This window comes from Cladophialophora yegresii (genome assembly GCF_000585515.1).
Source record: "Cladophialophora yegresii CBS 114405 chromosome Unknown aczIN-supercont1.2, whole genome shotgun sequence".
Lineage (NCBI taxonomy): Eukaryota > Fungi > Ascomycota > Eurotiomycetes > Chaetothyriales > Herpotrichiellaceae > Cladophialophora > Cladophialophora yegresii.
Genome location: NW_006913046.1, coordinates 1,870,173 through 1,892,046, shown reverse-complemented (window position 1 = coordinate 1,892,046; position 21,874 = coordinate 1,870,173). Strand labels below are relative to the sequence as shown.

At 54.3% G+C, this 21,874-nt stretch overlaps 9 protein-coding genes across 9 annotated transcripts; 4 read left to right on the top strand and 5 right to left on the bottom strand.

The window, feature by feature from the left end:
- Nucleotides 1–457: 457 nt before the first annotated feature.
- Nucleotides 458–2,494, bottom strand: A1O7_02598 (uncharacterized protein; the record flags this gene model as incomplete). Its single annotated transcript, XM_007756629.1, has 1 exon — nt 458–2,494. The coding sequence occupies one exon, from the start codon at nt 2,492–2,494 to the stop codon at nt 458–460; it is 2,037 nt and encodes a 678-aa protein (XP_007754819.1).
- Nucleotides 2,495–3,020: 526 nt separating this feature from the next.
- On the bottom strand, nt 3,021–4,363 carry A1O7_02597 (uncharacterized protein; the record flags this gene model as incomplete). The annotated part of the gene is made up of 3 exons (XM_007756628.1): nt 3,021–3,603; nt 3,674–4,257; nt 4,313–4,363. 3 exons carry the CDS (start codon nt 4,361–4,363, stop codon nt 3,021–3,023), a joined length of 1,218 nt encoding a protein of 405 aa, XP_007754818.1.
- Nucleotides 4,364–4,814: 451 nt separating this feature from the next.
- A1O7_02596 (large subunit ribosomal protein L6e) lies at nt 4,815–5,646 on the top strand (the record flags this gene model as incomplete). Its single annotated transcript, XM_007756627.1, has 3 exons — nt 4,815–4,940; nt 5,074–5,412; nt 5,494–5,646. The coding sequence occupies 3 exons, from the start codon at nt 4,815–4,817 to the stop codon at nt 5,644–5,646; spliced, it is 618 nt and encodes a 205-aa protein (XP_007754817.1).
- Nucleotides 5,647–6,780: 1,134 nt separating this feature from the next.
- On the bottom strand, nt 6,781–7,815 carry A1O7_02595 (uncharacterized protein; the record flags this gene model as incomplete). Its single annotated transcript, XM_007756626.1, has 1 exon — nt 6,781–7,815. One exon carries the CDS (start codon nt 7,813–7,815, stop codon nt 6,781–6,783), a length of 1,035 nt encoding a protein of 344 aa, XP_007754816.1.
- A 1,483-nt stretch (nt 7,816–9,298) lies between these two features.
- Nucleotides 9,299–10,543, top strand: A1O7_02594 (alcohol dehydrogenase; the record flags this gene model as incomplete). Its single annotated transcript, XM_007756625.1, has 4 exons — nt 9,299–9,449; nt 9,507–9,880; nt 9,928–10,006; nt 10,065–10,543. The coding sequence occupies 4 exons, from the start codon at nt 9,299–9,301 to the stop codon at nt 10,541–10,543; spliced, it is 1,083 nt and encodes a 360-aa protein (XP_007754815.1).
- A 2,305-nt stretch (nt 10,544–12,848) lies between these two features.
- On the top strand, nt 12,849–13,886 carry A1O7_02593 (uncharacterized protein; the record flags this gene model as incomplete). The annotated part of the gene is made up of 1 exon (XM_007756624.1): nt 12,849–13,886. One exon carries the CDS (start codon nt 12,849–12,851, stop codon nt 13,884–13,886), a length of 1,038 nt encoding a protein of 345 aa, XP_007754814.1.
- A 2,505-nt stretch (nt 13,887–16,391) lies between these two features.
- A1O7_02592 (uncharacterized protein) lies at nt 16,392–17,051 on the bottom strand (the record flags this gene model as incomplete). The annotated part of the gene is made up of 1 exon (XM_007756623.1): nt 16,392–17,051. The coding sequence occupies one exon, from the start codon at nt 17,049–17,051 to the stop codon at nt 16,392–16,394; it is 660 nt and encodes a 219-aa protein (XP_007754813.1).
- Nucleotides 17,052–17,537: 486 nt separating this feature from the next.
- On the bottom strand, nt 17,538–18,563 carry A1O7_02591 (uncharacterized protein; the record flags this gene model as incomplete). Its single annotated transcript, XM_007756622.1, has 1 exon — nt 17,538–18,563. One exon carries the CDS (start codon nt 18,561–18,563, stop codon nt 17,538–17,540), a length of 1,026 nt encoding a protein of 341 aa, XP_007754812.1.
- A 1,028-nt stretch (nt 18,564–19,591) lies between these two features.
- Nucleotides 19,592–21,353, top strand: A1O7_02590 (uncharacterized protein; the record flags this gene model as incomplete). Its single annotated transcript, XM_007756621.1, has 2 exons — nt 19,592–19,669; nt 19,722–21,353. 2 exons carry the CDS (start codon nt 19,592–19,594, stop codon nt 21,351–21,353), a joined length of 1,710 nt encoding a protein of 569 aa, XP_007754811.1.
- Between the last annotated feature and the right edge of the window lie 521 nt (nt 21,354–21,874).

Genomic DNA, 21,874 nt, shown 5'->3' with positions numbered 1-21,874 from the left:
TTTGCTGGCTACACGGCGGACCTCCGGCGCGGGTTCGCGCTTTGGATAATGAAAGCGGTTCACTTTCTTTTCTCAAAAGCAAATTCGAGGTATGGAACACCGACGCATTCTCCAGGCTGGCATTTCAACCTGCGAATTCCGAGGGAGAGATATGACCCACATCTTGCGTGGCTGGATCCCTTGCAGTCTGTACGGAACACGCAGTATATGGAGACACACCAGGCGCTGTGATCAAGATTCGGCGGTGACATCAGGGAGGGTCTGTCTACCTGCCTGCGTGCCTGACTTGTCACTGATTGACCAAAGCCTCGTTCCGTCGAACAGTTGGGAACAGTTGGGAACCCCAGTACCTCGTAGATGAAGGTACAACAGTGAAGCCGTCGGTCTCTAGTAGCATGAAATTCGGCGCAGTGTACGGAGGACATAGTGGCAAATACTCCTACACTGCTCCGTGAGGCTACACCACCCCAGCGGGCCTCCTCGTGCCGCCATAGTCCAGTTCCAGAATCTGTTTCCTACCCGCCTCAATCACCCTCAACGGCGCAAGCACACTATACATGTGCTTCGCTTGTTCTTGGTGCCTTCGTCCCTGTGCGCGTCCTGCCATCTCCACATCCACATCCCTCTTGTCCACTTCTCTCCGCGCCACCTCCGCGGGGGATTCAGCAACCCAATATCCCCACGCCCGAGCGGTAGGAGGCAGCGGTCTTCGCGCCACGTCGTCCTCGGAAGCCGGTATCGCAGAATCCCACAGCCACCGCTCCTCGCCGTGAGGACCATCCTCGACGCGCTGGCAGGGGACTTCGCCCTTCAAGACGCGGAGGAGGAATCCTCGCATCGAGACGAGCGCGTGCTCTGCGTCTAGGGATAATGTCGTGTGGGCGGCACAGAGCTTGACGCGGGGTAGTGGGCCTGTGTTCGACGCGGAGGGGGCGCAAGGCTTGCGTTGACGCTGGCCATGAGAAGAAGAAGAATCTAGCGTGGTGGTGAGCTGGTTCGGGGAAGAGAGCTGCCGATCGGGGAAAGGCGGATGCGGAGGTGAAGTAGTTGGCCAAGGTAAGGGTCCGTGTCGGTTGACGACGAGCATCCATGGGTCCGGGTTCAGTCCACTGGGCGAGAAGGGTAGTGCGCCGGGTGGAAAGCCACCTTTGTTAGCTGCTGAGGTGGGCAGGATTGTTGGTTTCAACAAGGAATTTGTGGATGTCGTGGGCCAGACGGCGAAGCTTTTTTCGGACCTAGGAAGATTGTCGAAGCCGGTTTGTTTCTGTGACTTTACCGCCGTAGCAGATTTCGTTGCAGCGGCGGCGGTAGCGGTACTGGACGCTAGAGATAAGTGCTTTGTCTTTGTTACCAGGGCGTTTATGTCATCTGTATCCCTGGCGGCATTGTCGACATTGATGAGGACGAATCCCTCGTCCTCGATTTCGCCGTCCTTGTTCTTTTGGAGATCACTTTTGTGCCCATGCGTCGGTGAATCTGATCGCTCTCCCATATCTCCCTCGGACTCACCCTGGGCGTTGCCCCCAACTTCCTTATTCTTTTTCCTCACGAATTGAAGCACTTTATCCAGACTCCTCCACCAGTCCTTCAGGTCACTCTCCAGACTGAACATGACCGGCATGGCTGGTTCGTGACCCCATGTCGCGTCTCTCGTGGTACTTGTTTCCTTGGCGTAGAAACTGTCCCCGACACATAGGAGGCGGAGTTCACTATCATACCAAGAGAGGGAGTCCGGGGTATGGCCTGGAGTATGCAAAATAGTGAAAGGCGTGGGGATTGTATTACCCCCGGAGTGTGGAGAGGGATCCAGTCCAGGAGTGTATGCAACGCGGGAGAGGTCGTCCGCCCAGAGGCCCACATCGTACTTGGGGGCGTCGAGGTTGAGTGTATTGCAGAGGCTGTGCTTCTGTAGGTTGGCATACGGAGAGACGAACGTTTTGGCGTGCGAAGACGTCAAGACAGTAGTAGAAGTGGACGAAGAAAGTAACTTCCCGATCCCCATGATGTGATCGTAATGGCAATGCGTGGTCATGACCAAGTAGGGGATCCGTCCGCCTGGATTGATCGTGTACTCGAGAAAAGTCCCTATATTCCATACTTCGGGTCGAGCGCGCACCGTGTACGGCCTTTGACGATCATCGTAAGCAGGAGGATATGAGAGGCTCGAGCTGCCAGTGGAGGCATTCGGAACCTCAGTCCCACATCCCGAGTCGCTAAGGACGATCACCTTGGAGCTTTTGTGAGGCTTGTTCTCGAAATCTCCATCCTTCAAGTAGCGCGAGTAGCTGTCATGGCGGTAGACGTACTCGTCGGGCGAGGTAGACGATCCAGGCGCACTGCATAACTTCGCGTAAATATGGGGAAACTCTCCATACTCGTCACGCTCTCGGATGAGATATGTGTTCGACCCTGTGATTCCATTGAGTCGGATCTCTTGGATCGTAAATGGACATGTTGCGGGGATACCGAAGGTGTGGCGTCCCGCACCGTCCATTCTTCGAGGGATGTCGCCAACGAAGCACGGGTTCCTTAGGCGGAGGGCCTGAATAGTACCGTATCAAGGTACAACTGAGTTCCAGAGATAGAGATTGCAGCTGGTTATGGATGACCGCTGAATACCAATTGCTCCCCGCCGAGTCCCATGGGCGAAGCAGCTCGACATTTTTGCATTTCCTTCCCCACGGAAGACCGGACTTGTACTGTGTCTACTGTAGCATCACGAACATGAAGTGAGGGGCCGTGGTGGGGGATTGATGCGGAGCCTGCGGAGTGTACTCGGTGCCGGGGCTGATATATGCGCACGGAGAACTCCCAAAAGGGCATGACGAGGTAGATACTGTGCGCTGGGTATGTTTGTGAGACAGAAAGCGTTTCAGGACGCTTTCTTGGGCGCTAGATACTGGGGTAACTACACGGTCAACAGCCTCTAGAGATCATGAGTAGGTCGGTTAGAAGACACAGAGGCGGCTGTTCGGCCCAGGTAAAGCATTCTTACCCAGCGTACAAAGGTACATGGTTCTTTAGTCGTTCTCCATCCGATCACCCGCGGCGTCGTCTCCCTTCGCTAGCTTGTCCTCGACATCCTTTCGGACGCCCTCCACGAAAGCCTCGACAGCTTCGCCGCCGCCCATAGGGACGCCGCCATGTCTAAGATATCCACCGTTTCGAACCGGGATTTTAATCGTTTCGGCAATGATAGGAAGACCACCTTCTCGCAGTGCAACCGTCAGGCTGGCCAAGCTTTGTGAGAACTGCGGCGAATGCAAAACTCTTCGTAGCATGTCCTTTCTGGCGCCGGTCAGGGCTCGTTGCGCAGCCTGTTTCTCCTCAGCGCTCGAATTGGGATTTTGCAAAGCCGATGTATCCACCGAGTCCTGTGCCGTAGCTACTAGCTGCGGGGGCAGACATTCACATAGCCGACCGATCAGTCCGTCATCAGCCGCGTTCAACAGAGGTATCGTTGAGGCCGGTGTAAGCAAGTCCGCGAGAGTGGTGTATAGCTGCTCCTGTGGCTGGCCGCCCCCGCCCGCGCCCTGATTGCGTTCTTGCATGGCACGTAGAAAGTTTTGGACCAGAGAGCTTGCATCTCCACTAGCTGCCGCCCTGCATGAGAAGTCAGCGACTTGGCTTCTTGGTGGATGTTGGAAACGCACGGCGCGGGTGCATTACCTACGCTCTTCCGCCATCGGCACCACCTTCTCTCGAAGGTTCGCCTTCCTCACGAATGTCCCCGCCAGTGGCATCGGGACCAGCTCCACCACCGCCATGGGACGGACGACGATTGCGGTCGTGATTTGTGCCTTCGACGTCTTCCATGGGCTCGTCGTCGTCGTCCGGGTTATTCTGGTCCCTCGGAATGCTAGCCATCTGTGCTTCCACGTCGACCTCTTCGCCCTGTAGCAGATTGTTCACGATCTGGCCGAGCTTCAAATCTCGGGCGCTGAACCATGACGGGTCGCCCTGAGGGTGCTGACTTCGGGACTGCAGCCAGAAGAGATATCTCTGAGAACTCGAGGTGAACTTGAGGACATATATTCTGCCATTGGTGGCTTTCTTGGTATTTGACGGATTCGCAGCGCTTGTTGGGTGGTAAGGCGTGAAGGAGCCGTCCGTGGGGAGCATCAACAAGTCGAGCTGTGGTTCGTCCGATGGAGCGTCTCTCGGGCGCCAACACAGGTGCAACAGTTCATCTTCGGCATAGAGGTAAAGGTAGCCCGGAGTTGGGAGAGGTTTGACTTTTGCAGGCGAGGAGCTGGTCTGTAGAAGAATCAGCGTCAAGCTTCAAGGGGGAAGAATAGCCTGCAACGCTCACATCGAAGTCGCATAGCCCTGCCTTGAATGTTAAAATCGGTGATATTGACATCGTGAATGGCTGGTTTGCAGGGATGACCTAAGAGTGCAGACTTAAACCGGTCTCTGAAGATAGGCGTCGTAGACCGAGCTTCAATCTGATATCTGAGACGCGAGCAATTTCAAGACGAGCTAACACTGACTTTCGCTGCTCGAGGGACGACGACGACGACAACGGCCAGCCTAGAGAGACAAACAGAGCAAACACTGTGACTCCACTCAGAGACGGAAAGGAACAGCCTGTGGTGGCTTGGCAGAGCCAATGACTAAGCCCCACACAATCAGTACGTTCTTAAGTTTTTCCGGTCCCGACTGCCAAGAGAACGAAATCGCACAGTGCGGCCAAGTCGAGCACGATTGCGCCAGATATCGTCGATAACTTAACACCACCACCGGCGACACACAACCATCAATTTACCTGTTCCCCTCCCTTCAACTAAGTCGTGGTCCAGATCGCAGGCACCATGTCCTCTACGGAGGCCCAACCCGCTGTTACCAAGAAGTTCGGCTCCGGTGAGCGAACGGTGCCGCATCACTCGCAGAAGGCCTCGAAATGGTATCCCGCCTACGACGAGCCACAACGTAAGAAGGTGAGTTGCAGGACAATTGAGTGTGAGCATGCTTGCGAGAGGCAATGCCACCTTTCGCGAGGTGCACTCTCTCACCTGGAGACCTCAGTCCCAACTAGACATGACGAACCAACTGACACGATGGTGACTCCAGGCTCGCAAGACTCTGCACCCATCCAAACCCCGAGCCGCTCTACAACCGGGCGCCGTCCTCATCCTCCTCGCTGGCCGATTCCGCGGCAAGCGAGTCATCCTCCTCAAGCACCTCAAGGAAGGCGCCCTGCTGGTGACCGGACCGTTCAAGATCAACGGCGTGCCCCTCCGACGGGTGAACTCGAGATACGTGATTGCCACGTCCACGAAAGTCGACATCGGCGGTCTTGACCAGAAGACGGTGGACAAGGTCGCCAGCCCCGAATACTTTGCCCGGGACAAGAAGAGCCGGAAGCAGAAGGGCGAGGACGCTTTTATGAAGCAGGGAGAGAAGCCAGAGGTAGGACTGATTCCCCCCTAATCGACCTGCTTTTTGGGCGATGTCATCTGTCATGGGCGCGACTGACGCACCCTCCCACAGAAGAAAGCCCCGGCATCCGAACGCGCAGCCGACCAGAAGAGCATCGACAAGCCTTTACTTTCCGCGATCAAGAACGAAGAGTTCCTCGCCAGCTACTTGAAGTCCAGCTTCAGCCTGAGAAGTGGCCAGAAGCCCCACGAGATGGCCTTCTAGGTTGGCTGGCACGCTGGCTGGCTGGCTGGCTGCTTGGTTGGTTGGGTGTTCTAACCAAGGCGATGCAGGCCGGGCGTGTGCGGCCCTTCCTTTGCTGACCTGGAGGACCGCCGTGGGAGGTGGTGCGGCGTAGGCGACCGTGATGAGCGCTGCGAGAAAAGCGCATGAGCAAGAGAGCGCGTGGAGATAGATTCGTGAACGGGCGTTTCTGCTGTGTACCGTGTACGCTTGCACAAGAGGCGATTTCAAGCACCACCCAATCCATTCCAATCATCCTTCAAACGGGGGAGCATGATGTGACAGGCCGGTTGGTGGGGGAGGTGCTGCGCAGCATGCATACTGTCATCGCCAACATGGCCCCAAACGCAGAACGAAAGGTCGAGACGAAGTCGTCCCCATGCGATTGTGGCTGGTAATGTCTAGTCGAGGCCGACGAGAAAAATCCAAGATCAATGAACACACACACACACACACACAGCACGGGTCTGAGAGATAAAGACTCGCGTGTCCCTTTTCCGATGCTGACACTCGAATGTCCCTTTTCCGTTGCTTCAAGAGCCATTTTGCGAAGTGCTGCGAATGGAATCGACATGTCGCGACTGGATTGCTTTTTCCTTTAATCGCTGCCGCGTGTTTACTGCCCACCGCGTCATTTGTTCTTGTCCTGCATCTACTGCTACCGGACGAGCCTGCGACTCCGAGCCTCTGTTCAAGATATCATCATATTGGCATGGTCATCTTTGACACTTAGCATGGTCATCTTCGGCCCTTAGCATTGTCATCCTTGACCCTAAGCATGGCGACCCGCCATTTGATCATGACAATACAGCGCCATTAAGACCGCCGACAATTCTTAGCCCGATGTCACAACCCGACTGCCTTGCTGCTGCGAAAGCCAGCACGAACCTGGCTCGTTCAGGTTTCCCATATTTGCTACCCTGGGTATCATCGACTGAAAGAAACCGCATCATCATCAACCATCCAGCTTGCTTGCTCAAACGCTTGACATCCACAGAACAGATCTTAAAAGATACCTAGGATCCATTTAGAACATGGAGCCCATCAAGGACAGCATACAACAATATCCTTCTCCCCCAGCAGACCTATGTAGGTATCTTAGAATGGCATTCAACTTCAATCATCCGCCCTCCTTCTCGTTCTCCTCGTCACCGCCCCCTTCGCCCCATTGGCTTCCCGCGAGACTCCTCTCCTCACCCGTCCTTTCGCCCTCTCAACCTTCCCGGACACATCATGCTTATCCGCCTCGGCGACGACATCATCCACGACATCCGCCCCCACACTCGTGCCCATAAGCCAATCACACAGTCCCCAGGGCCCAAAGTTGCCCTCCCCGTCACAGAGGACGTGGTTATCCGTCCTGCGCGCCATGCCTCCCAGGATGAAATTCGTCGGCATGGTGGAATACCCACTGTACGCGAACGTTTCCTCCAGCGACGTGAGTGTGAGGTAAAAGATGTACGTGAGCAGGTGGAACCGCAGGATCAAGGCGGGGAGGTACATGGGCAAGAAGGAGCGGACAAGGTAAGCTAGGGGATGGTCGTACGTGGCGCTGAGCGGAAACGGCGCCTCAATGGCGTGGTACCAGTCCCTGTGATTTCGTGAGAGGGAGACCGTGTGGTTCCAATTGTGTAAGATATAGCGGTGGAGGGTGTATGCGATGAGTTCGCGCAGGAGGTAGCCCTTCGCGAGGTCCTTGATGATACCCCATGGGAGAGGGAGCGTCGTGGTGACACGCAGGGCGGAGCGCCAGAGGAGGACGCGCGTGAAGACGAGTTCCACGCTCGCTTGGATCGTGAGGCCGAGGAGGGTGTTGAAGATCGACCAGCCTACCATGCGAAGGAGCGCGATTGTGCGTTTCTTTGAGGCGTTCTTCTTCAACGGGAGCGCCGAGTCGCCTAGGGCCTTGAGGTTCTCGGCCGCCGAAGGGACGAATGCGTCGAAGGCAAGGAAGAATAGGGACGGGAAGACGTAGAACAATAGGCGGACCGCGAGGCTGGCGATTATCTCGACCTTGAGAGGAGGGTGCGACAGGACGAGAGTCGACCAAGTGAGGTAGAAGAAGAGGAGGTTGAGCGAGGTCGAGTACGACGACACGGTCGGGATGAGGAGGAACGAGAGCATCGGCAGCCCTATTATGGCGTCCGTCATGGTGCGCAATGCGGTATAGGTCGATGAGAATGGTGCGGTCGCGTATTTATACAGCTGGGCTGCATAAGAGGGAGGTGGTGAACAGGAAACTGCAGTGGGGACATACGACGACCATGACTGAGGGAGGTAGCATGCTGGATTGTATGAGGACACCATGGGGCCTGAGGTATCGAGCTGCTGCGGCGGAAAGCTCAGTGTCGCCGACCTGGAGGCATTGGCAGGAATGATTGCTTGCAAACCCCGACGACGAGATGTTGCATGTGAAGGGGCTGGGAGGGTCGGAATGCGCATCGAGAAGCACACGACGTCATCAGGCACTCGTCTCCGCACGTGATTTTGTAGCGGGGTTCACTAAGCCACATTCGATAGCCGACGCCACTGTTAAGCGCCACTTGGCCGCTTGCTTGAGTTCCTGGGTGCGTTGTACGAGGTACGAGTTCCTTGTATCCCGCTTCGAAGAGCTGCATTGTCCCTCCGGCTGTTCTACCCATTATGGTAACGATTTGGGGGCACATGGGGGACAACGGACCAACCCCACGCTGATCAACTATCCCGTGGCGGGGACTTACTGTGGTAGCCTAACGATGAACATGTCACCAATCGCATGACTCGGCCAGAGGAGGTTCAAGCTGACATCGGGCTATCAGGTCGCTGTAGCTAAGAGGCCTGCGGGAGGAAAGAGGAGCTGTAAAGTGTTCGCATCTACTGTAGCAACCTCGAGTCCCAAGTGTCTCATCATCCATGATCCAGCTCGCATTTCCGACTCCACCGTGTTGGTGGGATTGGAAGTCAATGACAGCGACAGTGACAGCCTTCTCAGCCTGGTTGCCCTCCAGCCAGGACCCTGACTTCTAACCGTCAAGACCTTCCACCGAGCTATAATGCTACCCCTGTGTCAGATGCAGATGGACTTGACAGTTGGCACACGTCAAACAGCCGAAGTGCTTGCATCAGATTCAAAAATCGCTTCTTGACCGTCAACCCCTGCTCGACGTTGTGCAGATGCGGGGTGTGCGGGCGGTCCATGCAAGACGGAGCAGGGGAGAAAGAGATATGCCTCGAAGTCCACACCTCGGCGACCTTCTGTTTGGACGGCTATTCATGATGCCCTATTTGTTGGACGGGCGTTCAATTGGTGACGCCATGCCCGTCCTAACATCTCCGACTGAACAACACACAATGCCTGCGTTACTTGACAGTCTGTTCCCCAACGTTCGCTGGTCGAGAGGCCCATTCCACAGCCCAACGAGGTATTGGACTGTGATTTGTTAGATGCCTCGTGTGTCATTGAGATTATAAAGGCCGCTCATTTCGGTCCGGAGCTCATTGCAAGCGTTGCCGGCAATAACACTGTTAATAGCCACAACACTCGACAACGACGTTAGTCTCGTCTAGTAGAGGATTATATTCGTACTCTTTTTGCTCATATCATCCGTTCCTCAACAGCCGCTTGCCCCCATTGATTACAACCTCGATAGACAAGATGTCCGAAGAAAATATTCCCAAAACGCAGACAGCTGCACTAGTCCGGAGGCAAGGCGGACCGGTAGAATTTGACGACAATTACCCTGTCACTCTCCCTGGAAGTGATGAGATCCTGGTCAAGGTCCTGTACACCGGGGTCTGTCAAAGTGGTCAGCACTATAGACTCTTAACCCGAGTAGTAGGTTAGAACTGAGATGTTGTGCTAGATCTCCACACCAAAGCCGGTACTGCAACCGGTGCAGACGGGAAACCGATCACGAACATCAAGCTGCCGCATGTGGGCGGCCACGAAGGCGTTGGTCGCGTCGTCAAATTCGGCCCAAATCTGTCACCAACCGAGAAACTCAAGTTGGGCACTCTAGTTGGGATCCGTTTTCTTTCGCGGGTCTGCCACGAATGCGAGTACTGCACCTCTGGACGGGATCAGCACTGCGGCAATGCAACAAATCACCTGCACCACGAAGACGGCAGTTTCCAACAGTACTGCGTGCTCGACACCAAGTTCTTGACGGAGCTGCCACAGGATATTGATCCCAAGGTCGTGGGTCCTGCTCTCTGCGCGGGCGTCACGGCTTACAAGGTACTCAAGCACTCCTCTGAACAAGCAACATGTGCTAAGCATGCAAGGCTGTGACAAACGCGAATCTCAAGAAGGGCGAATACCTCACAGTAATTGGTGCAGGAGGCGGCCTCGGCCACTTCGCAGGTGGGCCCTCATCTTCATGCATTTACAGTAGTTGCTTCCGACTGACACAACTGAACAGTGCAATACGGCCTGGCCCTGGGTATGAACGTACTTGGCGTCGATGCCGGCGCAGAAAAGCAGAAGTTTGTCGAATCCCTCGGTGCGCGATTTGTCGACTTTTCGACGTGCAAGGACCTGGCTGGTGAGGTCAGGAGCATCACAGGTGGCGGCTCACATGCTGTTGTGGTCACGAGCGGCCACCCTCTTGCTTTCAGAGGTTTGGCCGATATGGCCAGGATTGGTGGAAGTATTTCCCTGGTGGGGATACCACCAGGGGACGTGCATCTGGACGCGCCAGTGGCGGGTATCGTGATCAAAGGACTCAAGATCCAGGGAAATCTGGTCGGGTCACTGAAGGAGACACTAGAAGCGGTTGAATTTGTGCGAAAGGGCCAAGTGAAGCCGCACGTTAAGGTTCGACCTTTCAGGGACCTGCCAGAAGTGTATGAGCTGCTGGAAAAGGGCGACGTTTCGGGGAGAATTGTGTTGGAGCTGTAGAAGCGCACCGAACCACAGTACAACTTCAGAGAATCAAGAGAGCAAGCGAATTGAGCCTGAGAAGCTTGGATCCGCTCTGCAAGCTCTTTGGCGTCTTCTCATCGTACATGAGTCAGTGTTAGGGCTGTGTGGGGTACAGGCTTGACATCAGCTTCTCCCTTGGCTTGTCTGATTGCCCCCTCACTGGTGGCGCAGCGTGCAGCATGTTCGCAGATACAATTCCGCGCGCCATGTTCCCCAGACGGCAACGCAATGCAATCCAACGGTCGGAAAGTCTCAAACAGGACCGTTGAGTGTCATCACCCGCATCGCAAAAGTGTAATGGGCGCGGCGCAGCGCACCGTGCACATATCTACCCAGGGTGTTGACTCCGATGAGAAGTACGCTCAACCACGCCAGCCACCAGTATATCAAAGAATGGGGTTTGGAGGTTCAGCTGGGAATATCCTAGTGTGTGTTGATGTCATTACGCTTGGTTCTGTCCAATGTCCGATATAACTCGGTTTGACAGTTGGTGTCTGGGTGGAGCGCGAGCCAATCAATAAGGGCACTGCAGCGCGGCCGAAGAGTTCGTGCAACATACCGACCTGGAGCGTCGAACGACTGTCTCCATACGTACTTGTTGGTGCTGCGTACCTGATGTGTGGTCAGTGCGCTTCTGAGTGTGGCGTTTCTCTTCCAGATGCAGCACTGAGCAACCGGGGCCTTCCCAGTTCAAGAACCTGGCGCATACCCTTCTGTGATGATGGACCGTTTTCGGGGAATGGCGCAATTTTGGCGAGGACTGAACCTTGTACTGTACAACCTAGCCCCAACCCGGGGTTGGGCGTTGAACTTTCGCAAAACATTCGTCCATGAGGCCGACTACATCTCCGGTCTCACAGCACCAGATTTTCCCGCATTCTTGTACGCGACTGAACCAATCTGGCGGTAATCCTGGCGTCAGTGAGACGCAATTTGCCTTCGCTACCGTCATGTTGCTTCCAACCTTCGCCGTCTCGATAGCCTGCGTTCTGGAGTCAACCCCCCTGGGTCGGTATGTATGAGCAGGGATCCGACGACGCCGGAGATTGCATGTCGTCTCTTCAATATGGCTCCATCGAGCCTGCATTGACTGACTTGACGTGCCCTAGTATGGTCCCCTGACATGCAAGCACTTAAATTGATAGGGCAATCGATAACAGAGCCGTCCCGTTATCGCTGGTAGGCGTGTTCGTTCCTCTGGGAACATACAGGGACTGTCGTGGGAAGCGTCTAATTTGCATGACCGATGCGATAACCCAGCCACCGAGATCATGATGCCGAAGGAATGAAGCAGGCGACTAGGAATGCTCACGGGAATCAATCGCACCACGAGTTGAGATCAGTGGTCTGGAACCGGTTAATAGACGCCCTTGCGCTTGTGAGAGACCTCCATTGCTATCCTTCCCGCTCTGCCGTGCCGTCGCGCGTTTCGATATGGCCCCGCTTGTTGGACGCGAGCTGCCTCATTGAAGCAAAAGAATCTAGCAATAGCGGATCGAGGACTTCGTTGTCGATCATAGTTCGCCGTCAAGACCTGTTCATCCGTGCGGCAAGTTCCTGGAGTCCGTCAACCAACCATCCCTTGCCGCCGTACCGGACTTCAGCAGCCACACTTGTCGAGGCCGTCCAATTTGAGTACCCGGGCCTGGGTCTTCCTCCTTCAGGTATTCGGAGGCGACAAATCTGGCCTCGCGCAACTGAAACTTCTATCCCTCAATGGTCTGAGCTGCCCGATTCGCAGAAAGTGGAGCCGGTGGCCACATCTCAGGAACCGTCCTGGACGAAGCAACATATTTTTGCCTTGCATTCTGTTCGAGACACACGCGCACCGTGGACTGATATCAGCGGGAGCAAGATATCCCTTTTATTCACACGCTGTCCATCTTCTGTCGCACCTCACTCACCATCTCGACCGAACCGCATACCGATAACACCGGCAAACCAGTAGCTCAGCATGTCGCTCAATTGTCGGTCGGAAAACTCACCGAGTAAGAAACAGAGCAGGGCTTTTGTTGGTCTTTACAGTGGGCTGACTGTTGCTGCAGTGTACAGGCCCCATACCAAGGTCGAGGAGAGCCATTTTGGTCTGTTACCGCACATCGACACCGACTTCGACAGAGACTCTTCGTTGGAATATGCAGGGGATTGTCCTTCGCTCTCATCCACGTTCTTTTCTTCCGATGGATCAACGACCGATTCCCATTGCCACCGCAGGCCTTCACTGGCGTCGTCCGTCCACTCGGCGTCACCAGAAGCTTTTTGGACACCACCGGCAACCTCCATGAGCCTAACGACGCATATGTCCTTCGAGTCAGGCACACAATTGTCTTGCAGACAGGATGTGAAACGCACGGCCTACCTTGCAAATAATCATCCCATTTTCCATCATCTCCAGGATGAAGAGCAGGATCGTCACACGATCTTGTGGGAAGCTCCTGATGACGCTAACCTGCCCTTGCTGGGCAGCAACCACGATCTGACCATGACCGAGGTCACCCATCCACTATATCATTTAGACGGGCACGGCTTAAATCACGGAAACAGAAATCCGTCTTTGACAAAGTCAATATTTGCCACGCCTGGCGCTTGTGCGTTGATTGCCACAGATGATATGCTTGGCTTGTACTCAACAAGTGTCCAGCCTCCCGCAGAAACAATCGAGCCCAGCGTTGCTTTCCGGGGGACTCTGCCGAGCTCACCTTGTTACAAGGTTGAGCCATCAACACCTCTGAAGGGACAAATGCCTTCTTCGGTCATTTCCAGCAGCAGTCCCTTGTCGGTATTCTCGCCACGAATCGTACCATCACAGCACGACGTGGATGATTATCCATATGCCTCCCTGCAGCAAGCTCTCAGCAGGACAAAGAAACAACGTGCCGGCAACGACCGTTTGCAACGTCGGACTTACGAACGCAAACGTCCTGCCGGACCGTCCTCTAACCCCAAAAGCTCACCGATCAAGACTGGCATGGACTGCGCCTTAGTGATCGAACAGAACGAATTCGCCTGTGGTTACCCTGGCTGCATCGACAAGCACACCGGCAAGCAGAAGCGATTCAAGCGTCAAGAACACAAAAAGCGACATGAGAAGACTGTACATGAGAAGACACAGCACACAACATACACATGCTGGGTGCCTGACTGCGGGCGAGGATTCAGCAGGACCGACAACCTTAAAAGTCATTTGAGGAATACTCACTGCAAAAGGCCCGGTGTTCGAGGGAATCGATATGTTGCCACCCTGGACAAGGACAGCGAGTTCTATGATCCAGACTGGGTTGGTGAACTCGATAAAGACGGATATCCGATGTCCTCATAGCGGTCCACGCTTCTGGCTTCGGTGGTCCGTGTGGACACAAGGTGTGCCACGCCAGCATGCTGGTGCATCTGGAGCGATGGGCAGGAGCGCGCTCGGGTCCGGACATCGAGCCGTTCTCATTCCGGGTTTATCTTTTCGTCATCTGTAACTGGAAATACTTTGGATTCGCCTGTACCAAAAGGGTTGGTTATCATGCTTGTGAAAAGCTGGATACCATTGCCACCGGTACGATTGTTCGTGGGTGTGTATGAGTACGGAAAAAGAGCACCATTTGACTCGAAAAGGCTGCATTCTTTCAGCATTGCGTCAGGTCCATGGAGGATTTTGGGCGCCCTCGGAGTGGCATCATAGCAAATAGCTGTTCAATGAAAGCAGAATAAGTCAGGAAGCAGATAGGATGTAAGGTTTCGAAGATATGATTGAGCGAAAGGCAGAAATGAGGTGGCGAGCTCGAAGCTCAAAAACCGGGCCTTGAAGTCCTGCGGTGAGGTGTGACGTGAGGTGCACCAGTGTCTCATTCGCGTGTCAGAGTCGTGTCTCCTCCGTACCGCCGCAGGAGCATCCTTGGGTCGAGCTCCTTCCCTCAGAAGGCGGTGAAGCACGAATGATGTGATCTTCCGGGGAAAGGCAAGCGATATGACACGTGCTGGAGTGGGTTTGAGAGTCCATCGTAACAGTGCCGCTGCCAGTGAGAACAAAGTGAAGTCAAGATAAGTTGACTGCGTACCTGATGTGCAAAGTCTAAATGTCCTCTCACGTGCTTCCTCGCCGAAATCGCGTCCGCACCGCGCGTATTCGTACTGTACGAAAAACGGAGTAGTCTAAGCCTCTATGATTCTTCACCATGCATGTGCCTTTACCAACAAGTCTACCTCAATCAGTGCAAGCTGGTGCCTCTCTGAGCAATCCCGACAATACCGACTTCTACTCGCGCCTCCCGTGGATCAATACTGCATTGCAGGATACTGCGACCAGCTTGTCCCTGCATCTAGAACTCATTGCTTTAGGAAAGCAAATCCCACGGCTGATTTACTTTGGTGAGATACGCTAGTCTTGGTTGCTAGCTAATGAAAGCTACGTGGCACGCGATAGCAATCCTTCACAGGTCGCTGACTGTAAATGCCGATTTCGGACGAGATGGGATTGAGGCTTGTCATAGTAGTGGAAGTCGGTGTGGACTGGGAGAATGCCTTAGCATACGTCGAGTGACTTCAGAATCGATCCAGACGGGACGCACCGAGGTTGTCTTTGTGGGGAAAGCTCCGCATACCAAGAACTCAGAGCCCAAGTAAAGAAGCAGTCTACCCGTGCATATGAGGATTAACAGCTCAAGCACGTTCACCGTTCTGAACATGCTTCACGATCTGGGCTTGACCTGTGGTTGTGAAGGAAGAGCTCGACGCGTGGGCAAAATTTACACCTTTTGACTACAGGGATTCTTCCCATAAGCACCCGGCTCCAGACGACACCCTCCACTTCCTGCCAACTCTCACTGACGACCTCCTCGGAACAAAGCGGCATACAGAGCCATGGCTCGGCTCCCGCGCACCTCCTGCTCTTTCTCTTGCTCCCAGTCAATGGCTTGTCGCTCAAGATGTGACCGGATTGACCATTGAGCCTGTAGTGACGACCCAAATGACCTATCTGAAAACGTCGGCGTGGAAAGAGTAGTTTCGGTATGCTGGGTCAACACCTGGTTTGCTTCGGCGGTGTCCTCCTCCGCTGCAGGTCGGGATCTCCGTGGTGGCTCTACCCTTCTGGGAACACAGATCGGAATTTTGGTGTAGTCTGAAAGGTCGCCGAAGCCAATTCCGAGATCTGCAACCGGCGAACAATTTGTGCTGAGCGTTGGAGCACCGTCTTGGTTGTTCCTGGCGGCGACTTCATTCGAGACTGGGCGTGCTGGAAGGGATGTTGACGGGCGGTTCGGCGGATCTGGGATTCGCCAGAGAGCCTCGGAGCCTGCATTCGGACCATCCATGAACAGTAGCGGCTTCTGGGAGACCAAGGTAGCACTAACGGAAGAAACAGAGCCCGCATGTGTGGCAGGCCGACAGGTGGAATAGGATGCCCGGCTGATACTGGGCGCAGAGCTACGATGGAATGACAAGCCAGACAAACTCGGTCGCTTGTTTCTGCGGTTCCCGAAGGCATGAGTGCGCATCTCTTCAACACTACCGACCGAAGTTGCCCTGCCGATTACCTGTCGAGACGTGGCTTTCAGAGTTCGCGGACCATGCAAGAGTCGGTCCTCGGCGACTTGGGCGAGGTTCCCTGCTGAAGCTGAGGCTGTGCTATTGTAGGTGGGTGCTCTGAGAAAATGGGAAGGTAATGGCTAGATGCTGGATTAGAGGCGCACACAGAGCAAAGAGTTGACGAACTTCGACAATTCCATACCGTGAAGACGGTAGACTAGGGTTTCTGTTTCTAGCTTCATAAAGATCCTTGCGGATGAGGGAGGATATCTCAAAAACTTTGTTAGGTCTGTCCATCTGGCTCTACTTCTTATCGTCGTACCTTGGCCATCTCTTCCTGGCGCGACTCCGACTCGGACTCCTTTGGCTTGCATTCATAATCCATCTGCTCAGAAAGGGTCAGCAATGGCGTACGCACGGGTGAGGACATGTCGCGTACCAATGTGACAGGTTTGCTGTGAGCAGAATTCCCACTATTTGACGATGTGCGAGTTGTGGGTATGTACAGTTCAGTTGTGAGCTCAAGCTGTGGTAATGACGGCTCCGGCGATGGGATTGTTCGGGTGGTAGTCGGCGTCAAAGCTTCCCGCGATCGTCGGTCCTTGCGACTGAATAGTCCACTGGGTATATTCTTCAATCTCTTGGTCATCTTCTTGAATCGGCTATTGTGCTCTCCCCACATGGTCCCAAAAGTTGTTCTCGACACGGCTCTGAGAGTCTGGCCTTCTTTCCGATCGCCGTTCTTGGGAAGGGTGGTCAGGATAGCCTGATCATCAAGGGACAGCCTGGTAGATGTGATTTCGTCGATAGATAGCTCTGGAGTGCCCGCCTCGGGAGTAGTAGCTGTGCGGAGGACTCGTGGCCAAAGGGTCTCGGGGATCTCGTCGAGAGGAGTGGCCGGTAGGCTGCTGGTCCTAGACGTGATGGAGGCTGTTGCGGATAGGACAGGCCGACCTTTGACTGGCGACATTCTATTTGTATCGATAGTTCTTAGAGGAGAGGCAGATACCATTCGCTTTGTCAGGACCGCTTTGCCTTTGTCTTTTGGTGCAGCCGAATGCTGTGTCCTCCAGTGAGCTGTAAGGTGGGACGGCTCAGCTGGTTGACGTCTCAGTTCATGCGCCCCAGGAGTGCGCCAGGCCGATGGATTTGCCATGACACTGAGGCCTGAGGTAAAAGCTTAGCAGAGCAGAGAGGAGATCGATCAATGATTAGCCTGGTGAAAGCGCTGGATGTCGTCGAGGTAGAAGGGGTTGCCGAGATTGTTTTCATTCCGCTTTGACGCCGCCAGGGAAGGTGGTGGACTAGTGGTCGACGTCGCCGGGGCAAGAGTGACCCGCGTCAATGCAAGATTGACGAGTGTTGTCGCAGGCTTTACAGGACATGCGGGCCGCCCTTGGGGACAAGAGTCTACCTGTGAATCTGACAACGAGAAGCGGAGACATCCTCTCAACGGTCAACGTGCTCTGAGTCTTACCGCCCTGGCTTCAGCATCTCTGCGCTCTTCGACTCCTCTCAAGAAGTCCATTCTCGTCAGATAGCCCTCCTTTGCTTTGGCATGCAAATCCAGCTCCTCTTTCAGACCCTCAGTATCAACGTGCTCAGCCCAGTCCATCTTGCTCTTCTCCACGACATTCAGCTTAGGACCTCTGAACTTGGTGTTCTGCACGTTTCTAGCACCCCAGGCGCCTTTGAAGGCGTCCATGTTGCTGAGGTTCGGGTCGAAGCGCGAAAATTTACGCAGTGGCCGATTGACAAGCTTTCCATTGGCTGCCGGGCCATTGCCTTCTGAAGGTCGCTGTTGAGAGAGCCACAACTGTGCCTCTGCTGACGATCTGAGGACAGTCTTCTCTTCAACGTGCACTTCACCAGCAAACTTGTACGCCCTCTTGATTGTGATTGTCGCTTCCCCGTTGTTGGCTGGCACATTCTCCTTCTCGCTATCTCCGCTGACAATGTTCAGACTTCTGGAATTGTCTGTGAGACCTGACTGCTGTACTTGGTTGAGAGCTTGGTCGTCCTCTTCAATGCGCGGTGGAGGCAGTGACGCCGGCCTGTTCATCTCTTCCCATAGTTTGTCCACGTCAATGGTGCTGCCTTTGCTTGATGCTAGCTTGCGTCTTGTTCGCTCCTCTTTCTCTTTTGTACGCATTGCACGAGTGCGAGCTCGCCATTCCTCTGTCTGATTTCCAGCGTCTTCTGCTGCAGCGCCCTTCGCGTTTTCAACCTTCTTTTGGTCCTTCTTCTGCGCCCGAATAGTTGCTTCGTCACCTGAATCGAGCTCGGTGATCAACACTCCCTGCGTCTTTTCTGTCTTTCGTCTTTTGCGGGGCCGCTCAGGCGCATCTGCGATGCCGCCCTCTTCATCCTCGGACGCAGATGACGGATTCTCAGCATCAGACCCTTCTGCCTCGAAGTCACTGTCGGCTTCCTCGTCATACTCGTCCTCCAGAGTGATCTCCTGATCTTGCGGTTCGGCCATTGCATCCAAGCCAGTGTAGCCGAGCGCGTGAACGCGGACAAAATACCAGAGTTGGAAAGGCGAATCCTCGTGAACTGGAGACGAGTTTGGTGGAGGGGCTCGCTAATTAAGCGAGTGAGCGTCTTGGCAACGTCGCCTTCGAACTTCGAACTCGCGAACTCTCACTCATTCACAGTACTGCAGCCAATCAGCCAGTCTGCGTTCACGACGCGCCATGTGATGGAACGTAAATCGGGGCGTGGATGGAACTCCGGCTCCAGCTTAAGACGGCACAGGCGGGTGCCCGAAGGCGTCGTTTTCCACCAGCGCTATGAGTGTTTTGTCTCCTCCCCCCACAATGGCGCGAGCTACAAGTCGCCTCACACCGATAACCCTGGGTCTTCTCAGAATAAGATGAGTACCGTAGCAGGACGCCTGTTCCAAATCTAGCAAGCCTTCGAGCATCCTCGAGGCCAAGAGGAATTGGCCTACAGTGGGTCTCTGTCGACTCTCCTGGCCATCGGCAACGCACTCTCTTACGAGCACACTCAGCTGCAAGTCCTACACTAGAGATTCCACGCGTACTGTCTCTCAGATCGTTGAAGTCGGTTTGTCTCACCCTGCCAATCCTGCTGGATCCTTGGGGCCTCGCGCAAAGGACACTCATTTGGCAAGTGTCCCTAGGTCTCTCGGCCGTAAGCATATCCACGAGGCTGCATTCATCACAGCCTCGCGCTCCATACCCTTTTGGTCATTTCGGCGAAGTTCAATTTGTTCTTGGTGAGTAGGAACCATATCCCCTACCATCTTGCGTCCTCATGCGTTGGGCCACGGAGAGACTCAAAGCAGGACGCCGAAGTCACCTGGTTGCCAACACCTAGATATAAGTACTGCGATGTGATACATATGTACGCAAGGCCCATCTGCATGCTATGATATGCTACAAAGGCGTCAATACATACAAGCAGAAATTCTCCAAGCTAAACCTTCCTAGTAACAGATTCTCTTCAGCCGGGATCGCTTCCCTCAGTCGAGCAGATCAGGTCGAAATGGGTAAAGCAGGATCTCTGTCTGGCGAGGAGGCTGGCCCAACAATACACTACAACGATTGGCCGAACACACTGGGAGTATGGATGATTCTGCTTTGGAGTTGGTCGTGAACTAATTTGACATTGTCAGTTCGATACACACTACGAGGAGAGGACCCCAATCGAGTTAAGAGTCGAGGGAGATATCCCAGCGTATGCAGCGGGTACTCTGTTCCGCACTGGTCTAGGACCGAGGTCGATCCGCACATCCAAAGATACAGAATTCAAAGTCAACCACTGGTTCGACAATTTCTCCCAAATCCACCGCTTCCAGATCCACCAGCCACAGCCAGGCGACAAAACGCGGGTCACTTACAATTCGCGCTTGACGAGCGACGGCCTCCTCGAAAAGATCAGGAAGACCGGCAAGCTTGACGGATTCACATTTGCCGCGCGGTATGATCCATGCAAATCATTCTTTCAGAAAATGCAAGCTGTCTTCCAACCCGCGCAGCCCGAACCAAAACCAAATGAGGTCAATATCGGCGTGACAATGTCAGCGAACTTCCCCGGCTTGTCGAGGGATGGGCACAAGGCTGAGCATCCTCATGATGCTAGGGATGGGATGACTCTCTGCAACAAGACTGACGCGAACATGTTGCAATTCCTCGACCCGGAATCCCTCGAACCAATAGGGGTCGCGCGGCAAGCGACCCTTCATCCTGAGCTCACAGGCGTAGGGAGCGGTGCACATGCAAAGTCGGATCCAGCTACTGGAGATGTGTTCAACTACAATCTCGACTTTGGACGGACTGGAACGTATCGAATATGGCGTGCTTCAGCGTCGAGTGGCAAGACCTCGATCTTGGCAACCTTCCAACATGCCCCTGCTTACATCCACTCTCTTTTCTTGACGGAAACCTATGTTATCTTGTGTGTGTGGAACTCGTACTACAAAGCCGGAGGCGCCTCTATTCTGTGGACGCGCAATTTGCTCGATGCGATGGCTTGGGATGGCAAACGATCGACTACCTGGTTTGTTGTTGACAAGAAGTCGCCGGAAGAGGGCGGCAGGGGCGTCATTGCTACTTATGAGTCCGAGCCATTTTTCTCGTTCCACAGTATCAACGCCTACGAAGAGCCCTCGACCAGTCAGCAAGGAGCGCTCGACGTTATTTGCGACCTGGCAGCGTATGAAAATATGGATATCCTTCACCACTTCTACTTGGACAACATCATCAGCGACCTTCCTCAAGCACATTCCGCGAGGAAGTCTATGCCATCCACAGTAGTCCCCAACTATCGACGATACCGGCTACCAGGTATATGCTCACTGCCAGAGACCAAACATATGCAAGCTATTCTGGAGTTCGAGAGCAGCAAGCTGAACGCATTCGAACTTCCCATCATCAACCCCATGATGGTCACCAAGAAGCATCGGTACATGTATGGCATAACCGATACTGGGAAATCAACATTTGTTGACGGTCTGGTCAAGTACGACGCAGAGACACATACCACGCTCCGATGGAGTGTTCATGGTCAAAGTCCGGGGGAGCCCATATTTGTCGCAGATCCTCAGTCGGAGGACGAAGATGGTGGGGTGCTCTTGTCTGTCGTTCTCGACGGTCCAGGAGGGAAGAGCTATCTACTTGTTCTCAATGCGAAGACGATGACAGAGGTCGGAAGGGCACATGTTGACGGTGCAATTGGCTTTGGCTTTCATGGCTTGCATGTAAGCTCGAGAACAGCCGTTGGTCGCCAGAATGGTTTGCATTTGTGACAGATGGAATAGGGAATGGCGTCAGTTTCAGTGTCAATCTCACTCTGGATTCCAATAATGATAGCGGCCTGCTTTTACGTATAACAATGAACCAACCGCATGCTCTGGACAATCCAGAGCCACAGGCTTTAAACCTTGAACCTCTGGTGCCACCTGAGTGGCTGCGCGGATGTATTTCCCGAAGCGCCGGCAGCCGCGGTTGTGGCGCTGGAATTTGGTGTGGCAGCTAGAAGCTGGCGGGAGGCTGGTGGAGTGCATGACGTGTGAAGCTGGTTGTGGCTGGAAGAGCCTTGACGTAGGGTCTGTACCGTTTGCTGGAGAGCATCTTCGCTGGCTCAGGCACACATTCCCTGGTCCCGTTCTTCGCTAGTCACGGCTTTGTCCTTCGTTCACTGAGCGCTGACTTGTCATTCACCGGTGACTGCTGTGCGTCACTGTCGCGTCGCCTCTCTCTTTTTCATGGCCAGGAGGTAGCCTCAGCCAAGTTCTTTTCGTTCCTGTTCCCGCACGAAGTCCATCAA